The sequence below is a fragment of the Ranitomeya imitator genome, chromosome 5, assembly GCF_032444005.1.
Source record: "Ranitomeya imitator isolate aRanImi1 chromosome 5, aRanImi1.pri, whole genome shotgun sequence".
NCBI lineage: Eukaryota > Metazoa > Chordata > Amphibia > Anura > Dendrobatidae > Ranitomeya > Ranitomeya imitator.
The window spans coordinates 262,304,561-262,321,920 of NC_091286.1; the positions used below are offsets into that span (position 1 = coordinate 262,304,561).

At 39.9% G+C, this 17,360-nt stretch overlaps 1 protein-coding gene across 25 annotated transcripts in view; it reads left to right on the forward strand.

The window, feature by feature from the left end:
- LOC138637428 (titin homolog) overlaps window positions 1-17,360 on the forward strand; it is a 1,151,517-nt gene that overhangs the window by 1,101,916 nt on the left and 32,241 nt on the right. For all 25 annotated transcript variants that reach the window (XM_069726100.1, XM_069726106.1, XM_069726124.1 and 22 more), the window contains 7 exons: window positions 451-501; window positions 8,180-8,209; window positions 9,905-9,970; window positions 10,099-10,164; window positions 12,316-12,381; window positions 13,024-13,089; window positions 14,731-14,796. In XM_069726100.1, coding sequence (XP_069582201.1) covers window positions 451-501; window positions 8,180-8,209; window positions 9,905-9,970; window positions 10,099-10,164; window positions 12,316-12,381; window positions 13,024-13,089; window positions 14,731-14,796 — 411 coding nt within the window. The remainder of the gene's footprint in view (window positions 1-450; window positions 502-8,179; window positions 8,210-9,904; window positions 9,971-10,098; window positions 10,165-12,315; window positions 12,382-13,023; window positions 13,090-14,730; window positions 14,797-17,360) is intronic.

Here is a 17,360-nt window from a genome sequence, read left to right on the forward strand (position 1 = left end):
ACATATTTTATATGTGCTCAAATTAGTTTTTTTGCTTTCCGGTTTATGGCAAAGTTTAAAGACTTCCGATGTTCTTGACTGATTAATCAATTGTAACTTTTTAAAAAGTCTCAAAATTTGGCAGAACTTCAATCCAGTCCCTGCCTGGTGTATTTTTAGGTACACCAAAAAAATTGTCTTAATTTTGAACCACTTTGATGAATTTGGCGTCAAAAATCGCAACTAATACAAGACAAAAAAAAACAAGAGCAAAGAATTTTAACAAAAAAAGCGCAAATGATGAATTGGGGCCATAACTTTTAAAAATGTACTTACTCAAGTACATGTAAAGATTTTCAAATAACCACTTGTTGAATAAGAATCTTGACAGAATTGAAATATGCATTTGCTCATGTGGCGAGTAATTCATCATAATTGATATTGCACAACTTAAAACTGTCTATCTTTCAGAAAAAGAAAAAATAATTGAGAAAAAAGTATCAAAGGAAAAAGCAAAAGAAGGTAACTTTTAAAAATGCATTTATTACATGCTATTTAGTTTATTGTTTCATACCATGTGTATTGAATCTTTAGGCCGGGATCACACACAGCGAGATATGGCCGAGTCTCGCTGGATAAAAACAAGCTCTGGCACCGGCACTCCAGAGCGGAGTGTGCAGCCGCATAGCAATACATGGAGCTGCACGCTCCGCTCCGGAGTGCCGGTGCCAGAGCTAGTTTTTAACCAGTGAGACTCTCGCTGTGACTCCGGCCTTACTATTAATTAGGGAACAGCAGAAATTGAATTCACTTGCTTGCACAGATTTTCTCCAGGAATTTCAAAACTTCTTTAATGTGTTCAACTCCCAAGCCTGTTTTCGCCTTCATGACCAGGCCAAATTTTACCATTTTGATTAGTGTCAATTTATGAGGTAATAACTCTGAAATGCTTCAATGGATCCCAGTGATACACAGCTTCATGAGAGGTAAAATTTGTTTGATATGGCTTGGGGACAATTTCAAAGTTTTCCCAATTTTTCGAACTGACTGACCTTCATTTCTTAAAGTAATGATGGCCACTCGTTTTTCATTACCTAGCTGCTTTTTTCTTGCCATAATACAAATTCTAATAGTCTATTCAGTAGGACTATCAGCTGTATATCCACCAGACCTCTGCACAGCACAACTGATGGTCCCAACCCCATTTATAAGGCAAGAAATCCCACTTATTAAACCTGACAGGGCACACCTGTGAAGTGAAAACCATTCCCGGTGACTACCTCTTGAAGCTCATCAAGAGAATGCCAAGAGTGTGCAAAGCAGTCATCAAAGCAAAAGGTGGCTACTTTGAAGAACCTAGAATATAAGACATAATTTCAGTTGTTTCACACTTTTTTGTTAAGTATATAATTCCACATGTGTTAATTCATAGTTTTGATGCCTTCAGTGTGAATGTACCATTTTCATAGTCGTGAAAATACAGAAAAGTCTTTAAATGAGAAGGTGTGTCCAAACTTTTGATCTGTACCGTATATATATATATAGGCTTGAGAAAGGATCTTGCATCCGAAACGTCGCCACGCCATCCAGGCAATAAAGTCCACATTTCTCTTTATTTTTTGTGCTGCTTCACTTTTTTTCTTCATATTGATTGGGACTCATTGGGTATAAAGACCTATGCATTGTAATAAAGAACAAATGATAAATATCAGGAGCTACCACGATATGGCTGTATGTTTGCATAGTTGTTTAGGAATTTGTATATGTGGCCAGTTTATGTGGACTATGGGTTTCGTGGCGACTGGATAGGAGAGATGCGGGAGGTGTTTGCCCCCTAAGTTCTCCATGTCCGGCGCTAGAACGAAATGCTACACTTGTTAGTGTGAGCACCTGAGTCCGTGTGACCTCATATTGGACTTATGTCCTGGTCCTTTCGGAGTTTAGCACATTCCATTCCTCTATATGAAGTGTATCTTCTGCATGTTGGTCTGTGTGGTGGTGCTCGACATTAAGGCTTGGTACAATTTTGAGCCTAGTATGGCCATAACAGTGTTGGCCCATAAATATGAGTCCATTCCTACACGTTATAATAAGATATTTGTATAATGTAAGAGTTCTAATAGTTGTGAAGCCGGTGTTCCCTATGGGCGAAGTTTTCCCTGTTCAAAGATGGCGGCCGGACCTTCGGCGCTGCTTTGCGCAGCTGCGAGCTGTGGCATTATGGGCTTTGTTTGGCCCTGACGTCACGGACATGCGCAGTGTGCGCGGGTAGACGCCGAGAGTCGTGGCGTGCAGTTCTTAGGTAATATGCATATATTAATTGTATGATCGGAGCGTATGGAATGGACACACCTGAGTTAATCTGATTTTATCAGGCTTGAGAAAGGATCTTGCATCCGAAACATCGCCACGCCATCCAGGCAATAAAGTCCACATTTCTCTTTATTTTTTGTGCTGCTTCACTTTTTTTCTTCATATATTTATATATATATATATAATATAATTTGTAGCTGTATCTTGCTATGAATGGAGGTAAAATTTCTTATAAACAGAAAGCCACCCTTGAGCTGACTATAGACATAATAATCTTTCAGCCAGCAGCAGCTATATTTTACACCTGCATGCCTGCTTATCTCAGGGGAAAAAAGCATTGAGCAGATAATAATTCAACGTGTTAGATTACTGTTTCTGCTGTTCTTAAATATATTAGTTTCCCAATCAAATCTATCAGCAGAATCTGTCATGAAAGTCATGTCTGGGGTTAACTGTCTGGTTAAAAAGCTCAAATATAGCACACAACTCATTTAAAAAATAGGCAAGTAAATAACTGATTCACATTTGAGGTATAAATACTAAATAATAATGATGAGTGAATCTGTTGAAATTCAAAGTCAGCTGTTCACTTAAGTTTGGAATGAAAATAAATTTTGGATTCTATTTTTTTATGTAAGTCAAATGTGTTTCATTATGTTAGTGAGTCTTACCATACCAAAGAGCTTTTTAGCACCTTACCGACACATGCATTACCAGCATGTCATTTGCAGGCTCTCTGACTTTGATACCGGCTCACACATCAAGCCAGCATCTTTCCCGGCATATGCCTGCTTGATTTAATGTGAATGAAAGCTCCACCCATGGCTGTTAACCTGTTAAATCTTGCTGTCAGTCTCTGACAGTGGCATTTAACACGTGCTGGCAGGGGGTGTGTTATTCCAAACTCCAGTTTTTCGCCTGTGACATGATAATGAGGTGCTGATGTGTTGTCATGATAACCAAGGGTGTGCCGAAGACCCCAAGCCTATTAATACACTCCTGTTGTGAAAGCCAGCATTGTACATGTGGTGTAGTATACACCACACACCAACCTGATGTACACTACCCCACACACCATCCTGACTACAGTACACGACACCACACACCAACCTGACACACTACATCAGGTTGGTGTGTGTGGTGTAGTGTAGTTCAGGTGGGTGTGTGGTGTGGTGTAGTGTACGTCAGGTTGGTGTGTGTGGTGTAGAATACACCACACACACTATCCTGACATACACCACATACCCACCTGATATACAGTACGTCAGGTTGGTGTGTGGTGTAGTGTACGTCAGGTTGGTGTGGCCACCACCTCTCACTAGCCATCGCCTTGTCCACACAGCTCGTTGCTTTATTATTCCTTCCTGGTCTTTATTCTAAGACTAGCGGTCTTCTTCATGTCACAGGTTCCGTCTGATCTACGACACTTCCAACACCGCTGTGCCTCACCTTTTCTGCACAACTGCCCTCTTTCTTATTCCGATCTTTATTCACAGGCTGTTGGTATTCTTCATGCGATGTATCCTGTTTGGTCTTCAGTGTCTCTAGTGCCTACTAGACCTTGTGCTGTTGCTGAAAAGTCATAAAGCCACAAAGCCTAGCAGGCATTGAGATACCTGAGACCTGACAAGACTCTTGGTATGAAATAGATTGGAGGCCTGTGAATGAAGACTAGACCTGAATGACAAAGCAGGGATCTGTGCAGATGTAACAAGGTGGCACGGGGTGGCAGCCATGGGCAAGTCCACTAAGCAACAGTCAGTGAGCACCCCGGCAACTTGCTCATGAAAAGTTAAATAAAGTTCCTTGTACAGGATGCGTAACATGCACCACAGCACACTCACAGGCTCTGTCAAATTCCTTTCGGCTGCTATCACGTAGGCTCCACAAAACACTTCAGAGAAGAGGTATTTTTCCAACAGTTGAACTTTAATAAACTGCAATGCAGCCATAAAATTAGCTGCACAGTTCACACAGAGTGGCATCTCCTCTCTCTCCCTGTCCTTCAGACAGACCTGATTCAACCTGACAAATTCTTTCATCTCCTGTACTTACTTTGTCCCACACATACTCTGGCCCACCAGTTCTACTCGTGTCCCAGGTCCGGCTTCCTTAGGAAGAGGTGCTAGGATAGCTCTCTCAGCTCCACCTTTCCCGGTCATGAACCCCGAATCCTCCTTGATTTGACCTCTGATCACTGGTGGCCATCCACACTGGTTCCTATCCTGGGACTCCCTCCAGCCATAGCTGCTCCATTGTCCTGGCAATATAAATCCTGCATTCTACATGCATCTTGCCTTTGGACAAGCTGCCCGGGAACTCTCTATTAACCAGAAAGTGTTTCTCCTAAATCCTCCTGCTGCATGCTGCTCTGCTCTGTGCCCCTCCCATCTACTTAACTCCTTTGCTGCCTGTATGTAACTAACCTTCCTTGCCTGTTCCTACTCTAATATGCCCCCCTCTAAACTAATCCCCCTATAGTCCTGCAACTATTACTAATCTCTCCCTAATCTTAAGCATATTAAATACATCATATCACAATATATAACACACAATAAATAACAGTAGGGAACCACACATTACATTAGTATTACTAACACTTCAGTGGGCCGCACGTGACATCTATGCACTTGTTCAGACTATGGGGGGCACGTGACGAACCGTGTCACCCCCTTACACAGACAAGGTGAGAGTCGAGAAGAGTATTATTTTGTTTTACTATTTTTTAACTCATCCAATTTTAAATCCAGCTAAATGGTGGCCGACTAGTCACCATATTGTTGGATTTGCACTAATTAGCAAGCAAAAAAAGTTGTTTTCTGGCAAATCTGATTTTATTTTTGTGAAATTAAAGGAAAATTAAATTTTCTTGAAAAGATTTGTTCATCTCTACTAAATATGCAAAGAATATGGATTACAAATCGTGATATATGATCTAATTTTCTAGATAAAAATTACAATTAAATCTGTCAGGCAGTGAAAAAACAGTTTTCCTTTTTATGTGTTATACTTTATTTGCTGCACTTATTCATTGTAAGATTCTTAAATTCTATTCTAAAATGTGTCAATAACCTTGGAGTAAAACACAATAGTATAATAACTGCATAGTCCACCATTGAAATGTAAAAGAAAAACATTTGCCATTATTATTGAATGCAAGACACAGTACTCATTAGTGTTGACCCTCCGATGCTTCTCCTAGTCTTCTTTTATATGCAAACGGCACTTGAGTGCTTCAGCATTCATGTGCCATACTACTAGTATGCATGTATGTAGTAGTACTACTAGTGATGACAGCCATGAAGCCATAAAAATGATGTCGCCACTGATTGGCTATAGCAGTGATGGGCCACCAACTTATAAACTAGGGCTAGAAGCACCACTGGAGGGTCAATGCAGAAGTGTTGGGATAAAGATCAGGCGAATAATGTTTGTTTAATTACTTCTTTATTTATATTACATTATCAGCTTAAATACTCCTTTAAAACACAAAATGGGAAATCAATATGTGCGGTCAGTTTTCATGTAATCTGTTATTTCTCTATTTCTTTTTCTGGTTTTGATGCAAAGAAGAGCGACAGTAATGACTTTCTGCTGCTTTCAGCTTCACAACACAGAATCAAATGTTAGACTTATTTATTCCCACTGGGTTGAAAATAATGTTTTTTTTTCAACAAGTAGGTCAAAATACGTCACACAGTGTAACCTCATGCAACCCCGCTATGATTTCATGACTTTATTCTTAGCAGAAATAGCCAAAATAATTTTGTATAAATTGTTTATTACTTTTTAGTTTAATTGTAAATGTAATACACATTTACTCGGATGAGATCAAGACAGGCCTGGATGACTTTCTTTAAAAGATAACATTAAAAATGATGTATTCCACATTTCTGAATTTACAACGGTGATCCTGGACTCATGTTTGTTTTTTGCCTTTCTCTGGATCAACATGGTAGTATTACAGATTGCACTCGACATCTTATCAACGACATAATTGTGAAATATGTATGACCTGGAGAATATTTGTAGGCCATTGTAAGATATTGTAAAGAAAGGGTTCAATAGACAAAATTGGTGCTAAAAAAAGGAAAAGGAGGGTTGAGAATTGAAACTATAATGAAATAAGAACAAACAATCTGCATTCAAGAGTTGTCTTCTTTGCACATTATTATTTTTTTGTTAGAAGGGTCCATGGAATGTATGCATGTTCTGAGCTTTCAAGTCAGAATAGCCTTGAGTAAGGAACCTTCCCCCCTTTTTAACTCATAATATACTAGTTGGATACTCAAAAAATGAGCTTTTTAGTCCTTGTAAGTATTGTATCCCAACCAATTACGTGTGTTAAAGGAGGAATGATGCAATAACAACTTACTGTTCTTCTCATTTTCAACCAGTTCTTGCTTTAACATCTGTTAAAGAAAATCTGTGACCATATTTGACTTATCTAAACTATTAATATGGACATACAGGCTATAGATTGCTGAAAAAGCCCTGTCTGTATGCCTCATATTAGATGCCTTGTTGAGAAATCATCCTTTATCACTTTATATAAATTACATCTTCCAGGCTATGGGAAGGTTGCTGCCTGGAAGATAACTCTGCCTCCAGAGCTTATTTTACATGAATGGGTTGTTACCAGTGTGATGTGTAATGGCCGCTCTCTGCTCTCCTGATCTCACTGTAGAGCTATGTGTGATTATACCTGATGCTAAGCCTCGACGCTCGTTTCACCACCTACGGCTTCGACGAAGCGCGCGTCAAGGCTTAGTGTATCTCATAGACACGGCGGCACACAGAGAGCACCATGTCGCAAGGTAAAGTACTTAATTTCTATCATGATTAATACCTGCTCTGGCATTGCAGACAGACCTAATGCTAGCCTGTTGTAAAAACTGCACATTCTTTTCACTGGATACCGGTACTCATTATCTGGGCTCACTAAGTGCCGCTAATCACTTAGATATTTACCTCGTTTTTGAGCGGCCACGCATTTCCATTGAGCACTTAGTAAACTATGTAGTTTTCAGGTAGCTATTAGTTAGAACTATCATTGGGCATGGGAACTAATTTTATAGAGAGCCATGGAATATTTATTGTCTCTAAATTGTATATGACTACCTATTTTAGCGAGTCATAAGTTGGTTATTTTCCTCATTTCTGCTATTTACCTCTCTATATCTTGTGTGCGGCTGTGTTCTCCGAGAGACGTCCATCTTTCTCCATATTTTGGCGCCAATTTATGCAATCCTTATGGTGCCAATAGGTCTTTTAGCTGCAATTTTTCCAAGTATGCCGCTTTTGTAATTTTGTCGTATGTTTGTGCATCATTATATGTCTAATAAAATTAACTTTTGTACTATAATTATCCCCTCCTGTTGTTTTGCGATCCTTTGGGACACACATTTACTATATGGGCTTCAAGAGTGTCGCTTATCACTATTTTGACCATAGAGATTCTAGATCGCGTTGCTCTTTTCGAGCCATTTTTGGGTATATAGATTTAGCCATAGGGGGGATATATTCCGTTTTGGCTATGGATATTTTGTAGGTTTTATTACTCTCCTCATCAGTCTTTAACCTGTATGCCCATATTAATAGTATAGATTGGTCAAATGTGGTGACAGATTCGATTTAATATGTTACTTAGGATGTTATTATCAGACATTTTTAGTTTATCCAATTCTGCACTAAGGAAATATAGTTGTAATATGTTTTCTATGTAGATGCAATGTCAGGATAAAGTCTGTGGTCCTGATAGTTCTAATTAACAGTAGTTGTAAAATACTTTTCCATGAGATACACTTGTATTAAAAACTCCTAAAGTACCTTCAAAGTATAACAGGATTTTCTTTAACAGTATTTTCTTACTGATTGATTCTTTCAGAACATAAAGAAATTATCCCTGAAAGGGAAGGTAAGTTCTCTGAGCACATTCACCATTGAATACATTGTCTTTTACTCCAATAACCTGTGTGCTAATGTCAACTGGAAGTTAATTCTGTAAAACAGCTGATTTTTAACAAAATGCTCTTTTTCTAAGCAGTGCCCTGCTGTATTTTATCATCCTGACACTTAGCCTGAATAATCTGAAAAGCTGCTATTCTTTTTGTCGTGGTACTGCTCAACCTAAAGATCCAGCTTTAACTGTCGTTAATCCTTGCATGCTTCAGAATGATTAATGCAAGATTTACTTTATGTCTTGTGGAAAATTAGTATATCAATCTATTAGGCTAATCAGTAAAAATTCATTATCCACTATGCAAAGAATACCCTTGTTATATCTCTTCATGTGGATTCTATATTAAGTGGCTATTAAGCTAGTATATTTAATGAAAATGTGGCTTCAATAATGTTGTGATTAAAGGTTTAATTTAATTCTGCTTCAATGTAAAAATTTTGTTGCTAACTGCAAAGCATCATGCGGAATGTGTCTATTTCTAACTGACTGCCCAGGCTAATGGAAATTCCCATGGGTAAGAACCAACTCATGCCATTAAATCCTGTCTATAATTGAATGTTGAGGGTCACATCACCCAACAATTCTATGTTTTGTTCCATTTTTCTCTACAAATAACATATCTATGAGTCATAACAACTCAAATTACATGAAATGTTTAATTAAACTTATAATAAATACTTTAATTCTACCAACTGCACGAATGGCCCAATTTTGGATGCCATGATGTGCTCTCGTTGTTCTCCTGTGTTAGCTATAACGCTTTCATGCTTCCTCCTTCATGTTTCAGTGAAACGATAAAAGGTCTGCCCACCTCTTTTTATTATCTAAGCTCAATGATACACCTCACTAAGGCTACTTTCACACTAGCGTCGGTACGGGGCCATTGCCATGCGTCGGCCCGACGTACCGACGCAAACTGAGAAAAAAAAAAAACAACGTGGGCAGCAGATGCAGTTTTACAACGCATCCGCTGCCCCATTGTAAGGTAAGGGGAGGAAGGGGTGTAGTTCCAGCCGCGCATGCGCGGTCGGAAATGGTGGACTCGACGCACCAAAAAACGTTACATGGAACTTTTTTTTGTGCTGACGGTCCACCAAAACACGATGCATCCGTCGCATGATGGATGCGACGTGTGGCGATACGTTGCAATGCGTCGCTAATGAAAGTCTATGGAGAAAAAACTCATCCTGCGGGCAACTTTGCAGGATGCGTTTTTACTCCAAAACGACGCATTGTGACGTACGTCAAAAAACACTAGTGTGAAAGTAGCCAAACACACAGGGAAGTAGTGGAGAACTCCATGTCTGTTTTGAAACATCATAATGTGCATAGGAGAAACTGAAATTGAGCTTTCTGTAAAGTTCTGATGAAGCACATTTTGCGTGATCTGGCAATACCTTTTAAACCCTTCTCATCGTTTAATCTATTTTAGAAAATGGTATGATTCCTATTATATTACCAACATAATTTAATAAGTTATTGCTCCTCATCTTCTGACAGCAATCTGTCACATGATATATCAGTTAGCTGCCAGATGCTGAAGAGATCCTTTAATTATTAAAGTTACATGTCTTTGCTTTATTTTATGCTTTGCCTGCATTTTAGCTAACTCTTCAATACTGTTATTCAATTGTAATTTGACTCCTTTAGGTTCACCTGACTATCTTCAGAGTGTCTTGAGAGATGCTTTTAGTGTCGTTAATGAATTTGGGGAAGGTGGGTAAAAATAGCTATATTGATTTTACACTTTAATACTAGTATAGAATCTATAGAATTTATAAACAATGCTGCATTTTCATAATTTCCTGCTAGATGTAATCTCCCTTTTTATTTCTCTTTTTTAGATGGCTTCCATTATCTCCAGGATTTTTTCATTGATCACTTTCCTGCAGTTAATCAGTATACAGGAGGTAAGAAGAAATGCAAACAATAACCATGCCATAAACCCTTTAACAAAATACCAAAATGGGAAAAAAATCCAAGTGGGATGAAATAACGAAAAAAAATGCATTTCTGTCATAGTTTTTTTGTATTTTGTTTTTACATTATTCATTGTGTGCAAAAATTACCTAGAAATATGATTCTAGAGGTAAGTACGTTTATGATATTATCAAACTTGTATAGATTTTAATTAACCCTGCTGTTCTGTTGGTCAAAAATGACCGACTTTGAACTTCAATATTCTTTAAAATATTCAAGATGCGGCTCTGAAACCCGTGGCCGACCGACCCATCCTCATTTAAGTCAATCAACCACAAGTTTCAGAACCGCATCTTGAACACCCCAAAAAATACCAAAGTTCAAAATAGGTCTCCCCAGACCGAACAGAACAGCAGGGTTAAGTGGTTATGTCCCAAGAAAACAATGTCAGAATCACTGGGATTTGTTGAAGCGTTCCAGAGTTATAACCTCATAAAGGGACAGTGGTCAGAATTGTTAAAATTGGCCTTGTTATTAACATGCAAACCACCCTTGGGGTAACGGGGTTAAGAACATTCCCTATTAGTATCCAGATCTGTTACTGCATTTTCCAGAAATTATTCTTTATTCACATATGCTAATTATGCACTCAGTGCAACCTTGATTTATCTTCCCAGCTAATTGTTTTACACCTATCTCACCTGCCTTTGGCTACTGTACTGTAAAATGATGGCTGTTAATCAAGTAAAAGGAGGTCAGAGATAGATGAAAAACAGGTAGAAATGGAAGGTGATCTGCACGGCCATGTCCAAGATATATTGAGTGCCTCATAAGCCCATTTAAAGGGAACCTGAAAGCTAATATATTTTGCCCAATCCGCAGGCATCATGTATCAAACACTGGCTGCATGATTTCAAACAGGTATGTTTGACTCTGAAACACTGCAGAGTTTCAAAGGAAAACATACTTTAAAATCTGTTGGGTGACTAGCCACATGAGAGACTAGTTGAAAAGGCTGGTCCATGGTGGCTTTTCCCCATCCACTGCCAATTACTGTCAGGTTTTTCACTATACACTCATGTAGGTAGAGACCTGCCACTCAGGCTGCCAGGGATGGGCCTTTCCAATTAGTCTTCCATACCTGGTTGAAATTGAACATACCATGCTGAAATCATGAAGCCAGTGTCTAATAAATGCTGCTCATGGATTGGGCAGCATGTATGAGATGCCAAGTTTCTTTTAATTAAAGAATGATTTCTAATGGTGCTGTCACATTGCATTTTGCTACCTGTTCGTTGATCCCATAAGGGCTTACACCATAACCCTCCGCAATACCGGAATCAGACACATGTGACAATGGGACCATAAACTATAATTATGCCAACTGAGTGAATGTGCACTCTGGTGTGCAACATTTTCAGGCATGTATGCCTACTGAAGGTGAACACTGAAACACAGTCTACTGCATCTGGATATCTTTCTCCAGTAGGTGTACATGCCCGAAAATGATGCACATCAGAGGGCGAAAACTCTGTCAGCATCATTATAATCTATGGCCTCATCCCTGAATACACCCGAATCCCATTTTGTAGGTAGTTTGGACGTAAGCCCTGATGGGACCAATGAATGGGTGGCAAAACGCAATGTGAAAGAACCTTAACAATTGAGCAATGATTTGGCAGTAAAAGTAGGGGTTTTATTAATGTTATTGACATAAACAAGTTTGGTGAGTATAGCTTTTACATTGAGGAGATAGGAAAAATACTATTCCAATAAATATGATTTCAGGCAACAGCTAAACTCTTTTTACTGATTAGAACCAACCTTCCAACTGCTAAACTGAAAATGAGTACACAATTTCAATTAATAATATTTTGTTCTTACTGAATCTTTTTCCACAGACATATACTGTATATCAATGTGCTTAGCTTATCCTGCCTAATTGAGAGCTGAACTGCAGTTCTCAGCAGTGGCCACTAATACATATACAGAGCTATATATCCCTCAAAACACCATTTACATCACCACTGGAGATAGAACAGCTAATCATTGGGGGTGCCGTGAGTCAAAAGTCAAGATCTCAATATGAAAATAGTGGACAACAACCCTTTAAATATTATGTTTTATTCTGATTCCGCTAGATTCTCCTGACTATCTTCAGAGCCTCCTGAGAGATGCTTTCAGCACCGTTAATGAATTTGGCGAAGGTTGGTGAACTAGAGAAATAGTGTTGTGTACATTCCAATATTTGCCAAGCATCTGTTAATTATAAAATGTATAAAATATGTAAAAAGGTTTTAATTTTATTGACTAAGTTTTGGCAAACTCAAAGATTTCTTGCTGTGAAAAACCTGAAAAATATGCTGCTGACCCATACATCCCAATCTTAGTTTTTAACATTACAGATCCTTAAAGATGGAATTATATTAAAAAAATAATATAAGGTTGGGTTAATGTAAAACCCATCATTGCTTTTACTTTGCAAAATTATCTACCAATTTGATGTGTAACTTATTTAATAGAAAAACTGAACATGAATCCTATATGGCTGTATACAAGATGACCACCATGTTGGTGATCTGGCCTAACAGGTTTCTCGCTTCCTCCACAGCTTGTATCTAAAATTAAATCACTATTGTCTAAACCTTTTCCTTTTTACTGTATATTAAATAAGTTGTTAGTAGTTTTTTTAGTAGCAGATCAATAATTTGTCTCATGGTATTTATTGGAAATGTGATATGTGCATTGTTGATTTCTAAGGGTGCACAAAAACACGTTGAACATTGTCATCTGATGAGTTGTCAGCTTGAGACTTTTAAAACTCACATTTTCTGTTCATTCTCTTTCAGGCTATGTTCATGTCCTCCAGAATATCTCATATAGTGGACTTAATATACTGACCCAGTTTGGAGGAGGTGATTATATGAAATATTTGTATTTGTTGGTAATAAATAATATTCTTAGCAACTGATTTACAGCTGGTCTACACTTTGGATGTAAGTCATCAAAACTTATCAACTCCGGTAGGATTGGCTGAAGATTTCACATGCGTTGTGACCTCATGGCTGTCATGAAATGGCAGATGTCTGTAGAAAGAGTAATTGAGCATGTTGTATTTAAACTTGATCCTGTATTCATGAAAAATAAATACATTTGTCATGCTCAGGTTGGGTTCAGATGACCATATGAAAAAAGGGGTCTTTGACGTCTTTTAAGATAGATTCTGTCTGCTCCATGAACTCATTCATACAGCAAACAGGTGCAGGAACTTCTTTCTATTACATATAGTATTCTGGTCTGTAAATCGGACCAGAGTAATGCATCCTGCAACTTTTTACACTTTTTTACATCATCAATCCATGTATCCTGTTGGTCACAACTGGTCCTTCTACTGTTCAAGGTCTGAAAGCATAATTTTTTGTGTTATCTCAATGTATATGGTGGAGTAAGGAGAAATGGATGTCTGTTGAAAATGGTAAGGGGTAGGCTGGGAGAATGCTTGCATTCCTCAATTACATTTTTCAATGCTGCACATTTTTACGCTGCATTTCCAACCGCATTGTGTGGATGACAACTACAGTGCAAGAGTAATTCTATTTACAGTATTAAGTGAATATTGTGAAGTATCCCCTTTTAACTTTTAGTGAGACTTAGTTGTTATATTTGATGCATGTGAGATTAGTACATACCTACCATAGTCATCAGCCACTACTATTGGAATGGATCCGTTCTTGGCAGGAGTTATTGAGTAATGCATACATTTCCAATGTGCCTTGATTGGAATCTGACTTCATGTTTACAAGAGTTGCTGTCATATCTCACATTGAAGTTGCACATAGTCTGCAGATCAAGATGAAATATTACAGGCTGAATGAAAATAGGGAAGGAATAGAGACTGAGCTTCAACACATTGGAATGTATGGAGTAGTTTGGGGGGAAAGGCTACTCAAAGAATAGCCAACTGTGGATTCATGATAGCTATGTCCTGTGCGGACGCCCTGCCTGTGAATCCCAGCCCCGTAGTATGAATAAATAAGAAGACACTGTGGGGCTGGGATTCACAGGCAGGGCATCCGCACAGGCGCAGTCAGCTGGACTGCATATGAGGACAGACGGGCAGCGCTCACTGCACCTGCCCAAGGCAGGAGAAAAGAGCCCAGGCGCCGGCGCATTTCAAAACAGCAGTGAGGAGGCGGCGCCAGGCGCCAAGAAGATTTGAGTGACGGCTGTGTGGCGTCTGCAGCAGGGGGAAAAGGCCTGCCTCCTTGATTGAAGAAAAGGTATTTAGGACAAATTACAAAACTTATTTCGACAGTTACAGCACCCAGAACTAAAAGAGCCACCTTGTCAGAATGCAGCATTACTGCTGCACAAGGTGGCTCTTTTAGTTAAAAACGCCTGGGGGGGGTGACAGGTTCCCTTTAATGGTTATTCCAGTCTAAAGCACTTATCACCGATCCACTGGAGAGGAGATGGAGCTATGGTCAAGCAAGCATCTTCTCAGTCTATGTTTGGCACTGACAAAACAGCTAACACTGGTGTGTGTTTTCTTACAGATTGGGTTCAGTTCTTCCAGGATACCTTCCAAGACAAATTTACCATTCTTGCTCAGTATGGAAAAGGTAACATAGTGATATGTATTAGCTAGTAACATATGCAGGTTTTAAAAGTTAGGGCTGCTTTCACACATCAGTTTTTTGCCGCCAGGCACAATCCAGTGAATTTAGAAAAAAACTGATCTGGCAAAAATTGCCGCCAGATCCGTTTTTTTCTCATAGACTTGTATTAGCGACAAGTGGACTCACATTTCATCCGTTTTTTCCGGCGGCCGGAGAAAACGGACATAGTAACATTTTTGTGTCCGTCAAAAAAACGGACAGCGACGGATCCGGCATTTGCTAGAATGGAAGCCTATGGCACCGGATCGTCCAATGACAGAATCCGATGACGGATTCCTTTTTTTTAAACTAAGCATGCGTTTTCCTTTCTGGGGTCTCTCTCTCTCTCTCTCTCTAGTTCTTTATTTTATATTTTCTTTCTTTCCTTCCTTATTTCTTTCTTTCTTTCCTTTGTTCCTACTTTTCTTTTTTCCTTTTCCCAAAGAGACAATACCCTTTCACACACAGGTTAGCAAAATGTATTTTTACAATAAATTAGGTAATAATCAGATTACAGTTAATGAGAGAGACATGTACAGGAATGAGGCTGTAGGCAGGGCCGGACTAGGACAAAAATTTAGCCCTGGCATTTGAAGGAACACATGCACACTTGTCGTATGTTGGTTACACACTAAGGCTAAGTGCACATGTTGAGGATTTTTCGCGTTTTTTTCACGTTTTTTCAATATAAAAACGTGAAAAAACGCTTACCTTAAGCATCCTATTAATTAGAATGCAATCCACAATTTTTGTGCACATGCTGCGTTTTTTTTCTGGAACGGAAATGCATTCTGGAAAAAAACACAGCATTTTCATTATTTTGTGGAATTGCGGGGATTCCACACACATAAGAATGCATTGATCCATTTACTTTCCGCATGGGGCTATGTCCACCACGCGGGAAGTAAGCGGATCATCTGCGGTTGGTACCCAGGGTGGATGAGAGGAAACTCTCCTGCACGGAATGGGCACCATATCCCTGTAAAAAAAAAGAATTAAAATAAAAAATTTTGATATACTTATCTTCCGATGGCCCCAGAAGTCCTCCCAACTCTTAGCGGTGCACGCGGTGCCTTCTGTTCCCAGGGGTGCTGTGTGCAAAGGACCTGGGATGACGTCGCGGAGGTGTCAGTGCATGTTTAGTGGAGATGGGATTTCATAAAATCCCATCCACTATTCTGTAACATCTGGCCGCTGCGGATAGGACACTGCATCAAATCCACAGCAACTACGCCAAGTGGAAACATACCCTCAGCCATCAGATTTCCTTTAAGATCCGACAGGGGGCATCTATGTCCCATGGTTGACTATTAGGCTATGTGCACACGTTGTGGATTTTGCTGCAGATCCGCAGTGGATCCGCCACTGCGGGTCTGCAGCAGCTTTCCACGCATTTACAGTACCATGTAAACCTATGGGAAACGCAATCCGCAGTGCACATACACAAAAAACGGGCGGGAATGTAGCATTGTTTATTCCGCAGCATGTCAATTCTTTGTGCGGATTCCGCAGTGGTTTACACCTGCTCCATAATAGGAATCCACAGCTGTAAAACTGCAGGTGGAATCTGCACAAAATCCGCATAAAAACCGCGATAAATCCGGGGTTAATCCGCAGGTAAAACGCAGTGCCTTTTACCTGCGGATTTCTGAAATCCACTGCGGAAAAATCCGCAGCCATCAAAACTGTGTGTGCACATAGCCTTTTCCCTACTTTTGAGAACTATAACTCCCAGCATGTTCAGCAGCTCCTATGGCATGCTGGGAGTATAGTTCATCACAGGAGTGGTGATTTTTTGAGGGAAGAAGAGTGGACACAGCTTTTTTTTCTTAATTCTATTAGAGCTTGCCTAGCTAGATCCAGGTACAACTTCTGGCTTTCTGTGCTTCTAATCTGCTCCATGCACTCAGGGTAAGGTTATCAGCAGCCGTAAAACCTTTCTGTCCCTGCCGCCTCGCTGGACAGGAGGAAGTGGGCGTCTGATGTCCTGACTCCTGACCCCAGGCTGCAGTAAGTGGCAGGGTCCCAGCAGCACAGAACAGCAGAGCACGCCTCTCCCCCTGCCCCTGCCCTGTGTCTATGTTACTGCATCACAGCTGGTGTTCAGAACATCAGACCGCGGGCATCAACTTCATCCTGTCTAGCATGGCGGACACAGTGATTTTAGAAGTGCAGCATGATCCTGTGCACAAGGCAAGCTGATGCTGCCTAGTGTGCTGGCTGCAGAAAACAGAACGCCGGATGACAGCGTGAAGGGGGCGACAGATCGAGCGGCCCACTGCAGGCACCAGCCCTTCTGGCATTTGCCAGAAATGCCCAATGGCCAGTCCGGCCCTGGCTGTAGGGTGTGTAACGGTAGCACTAACACAAAAATCATGGCACCTTGAGGACTCAAAGAAGTTGTGCACTACTTGGACCACTCTTTGTCATACCCCATGCTTGGTGCAGATAAACAAGAAGCTTATGCTCATCTCTCTTGCCGGCATAGTTCCTGCGGTGTTGGCACTCGCTCTCCACTGGGCTCCAGT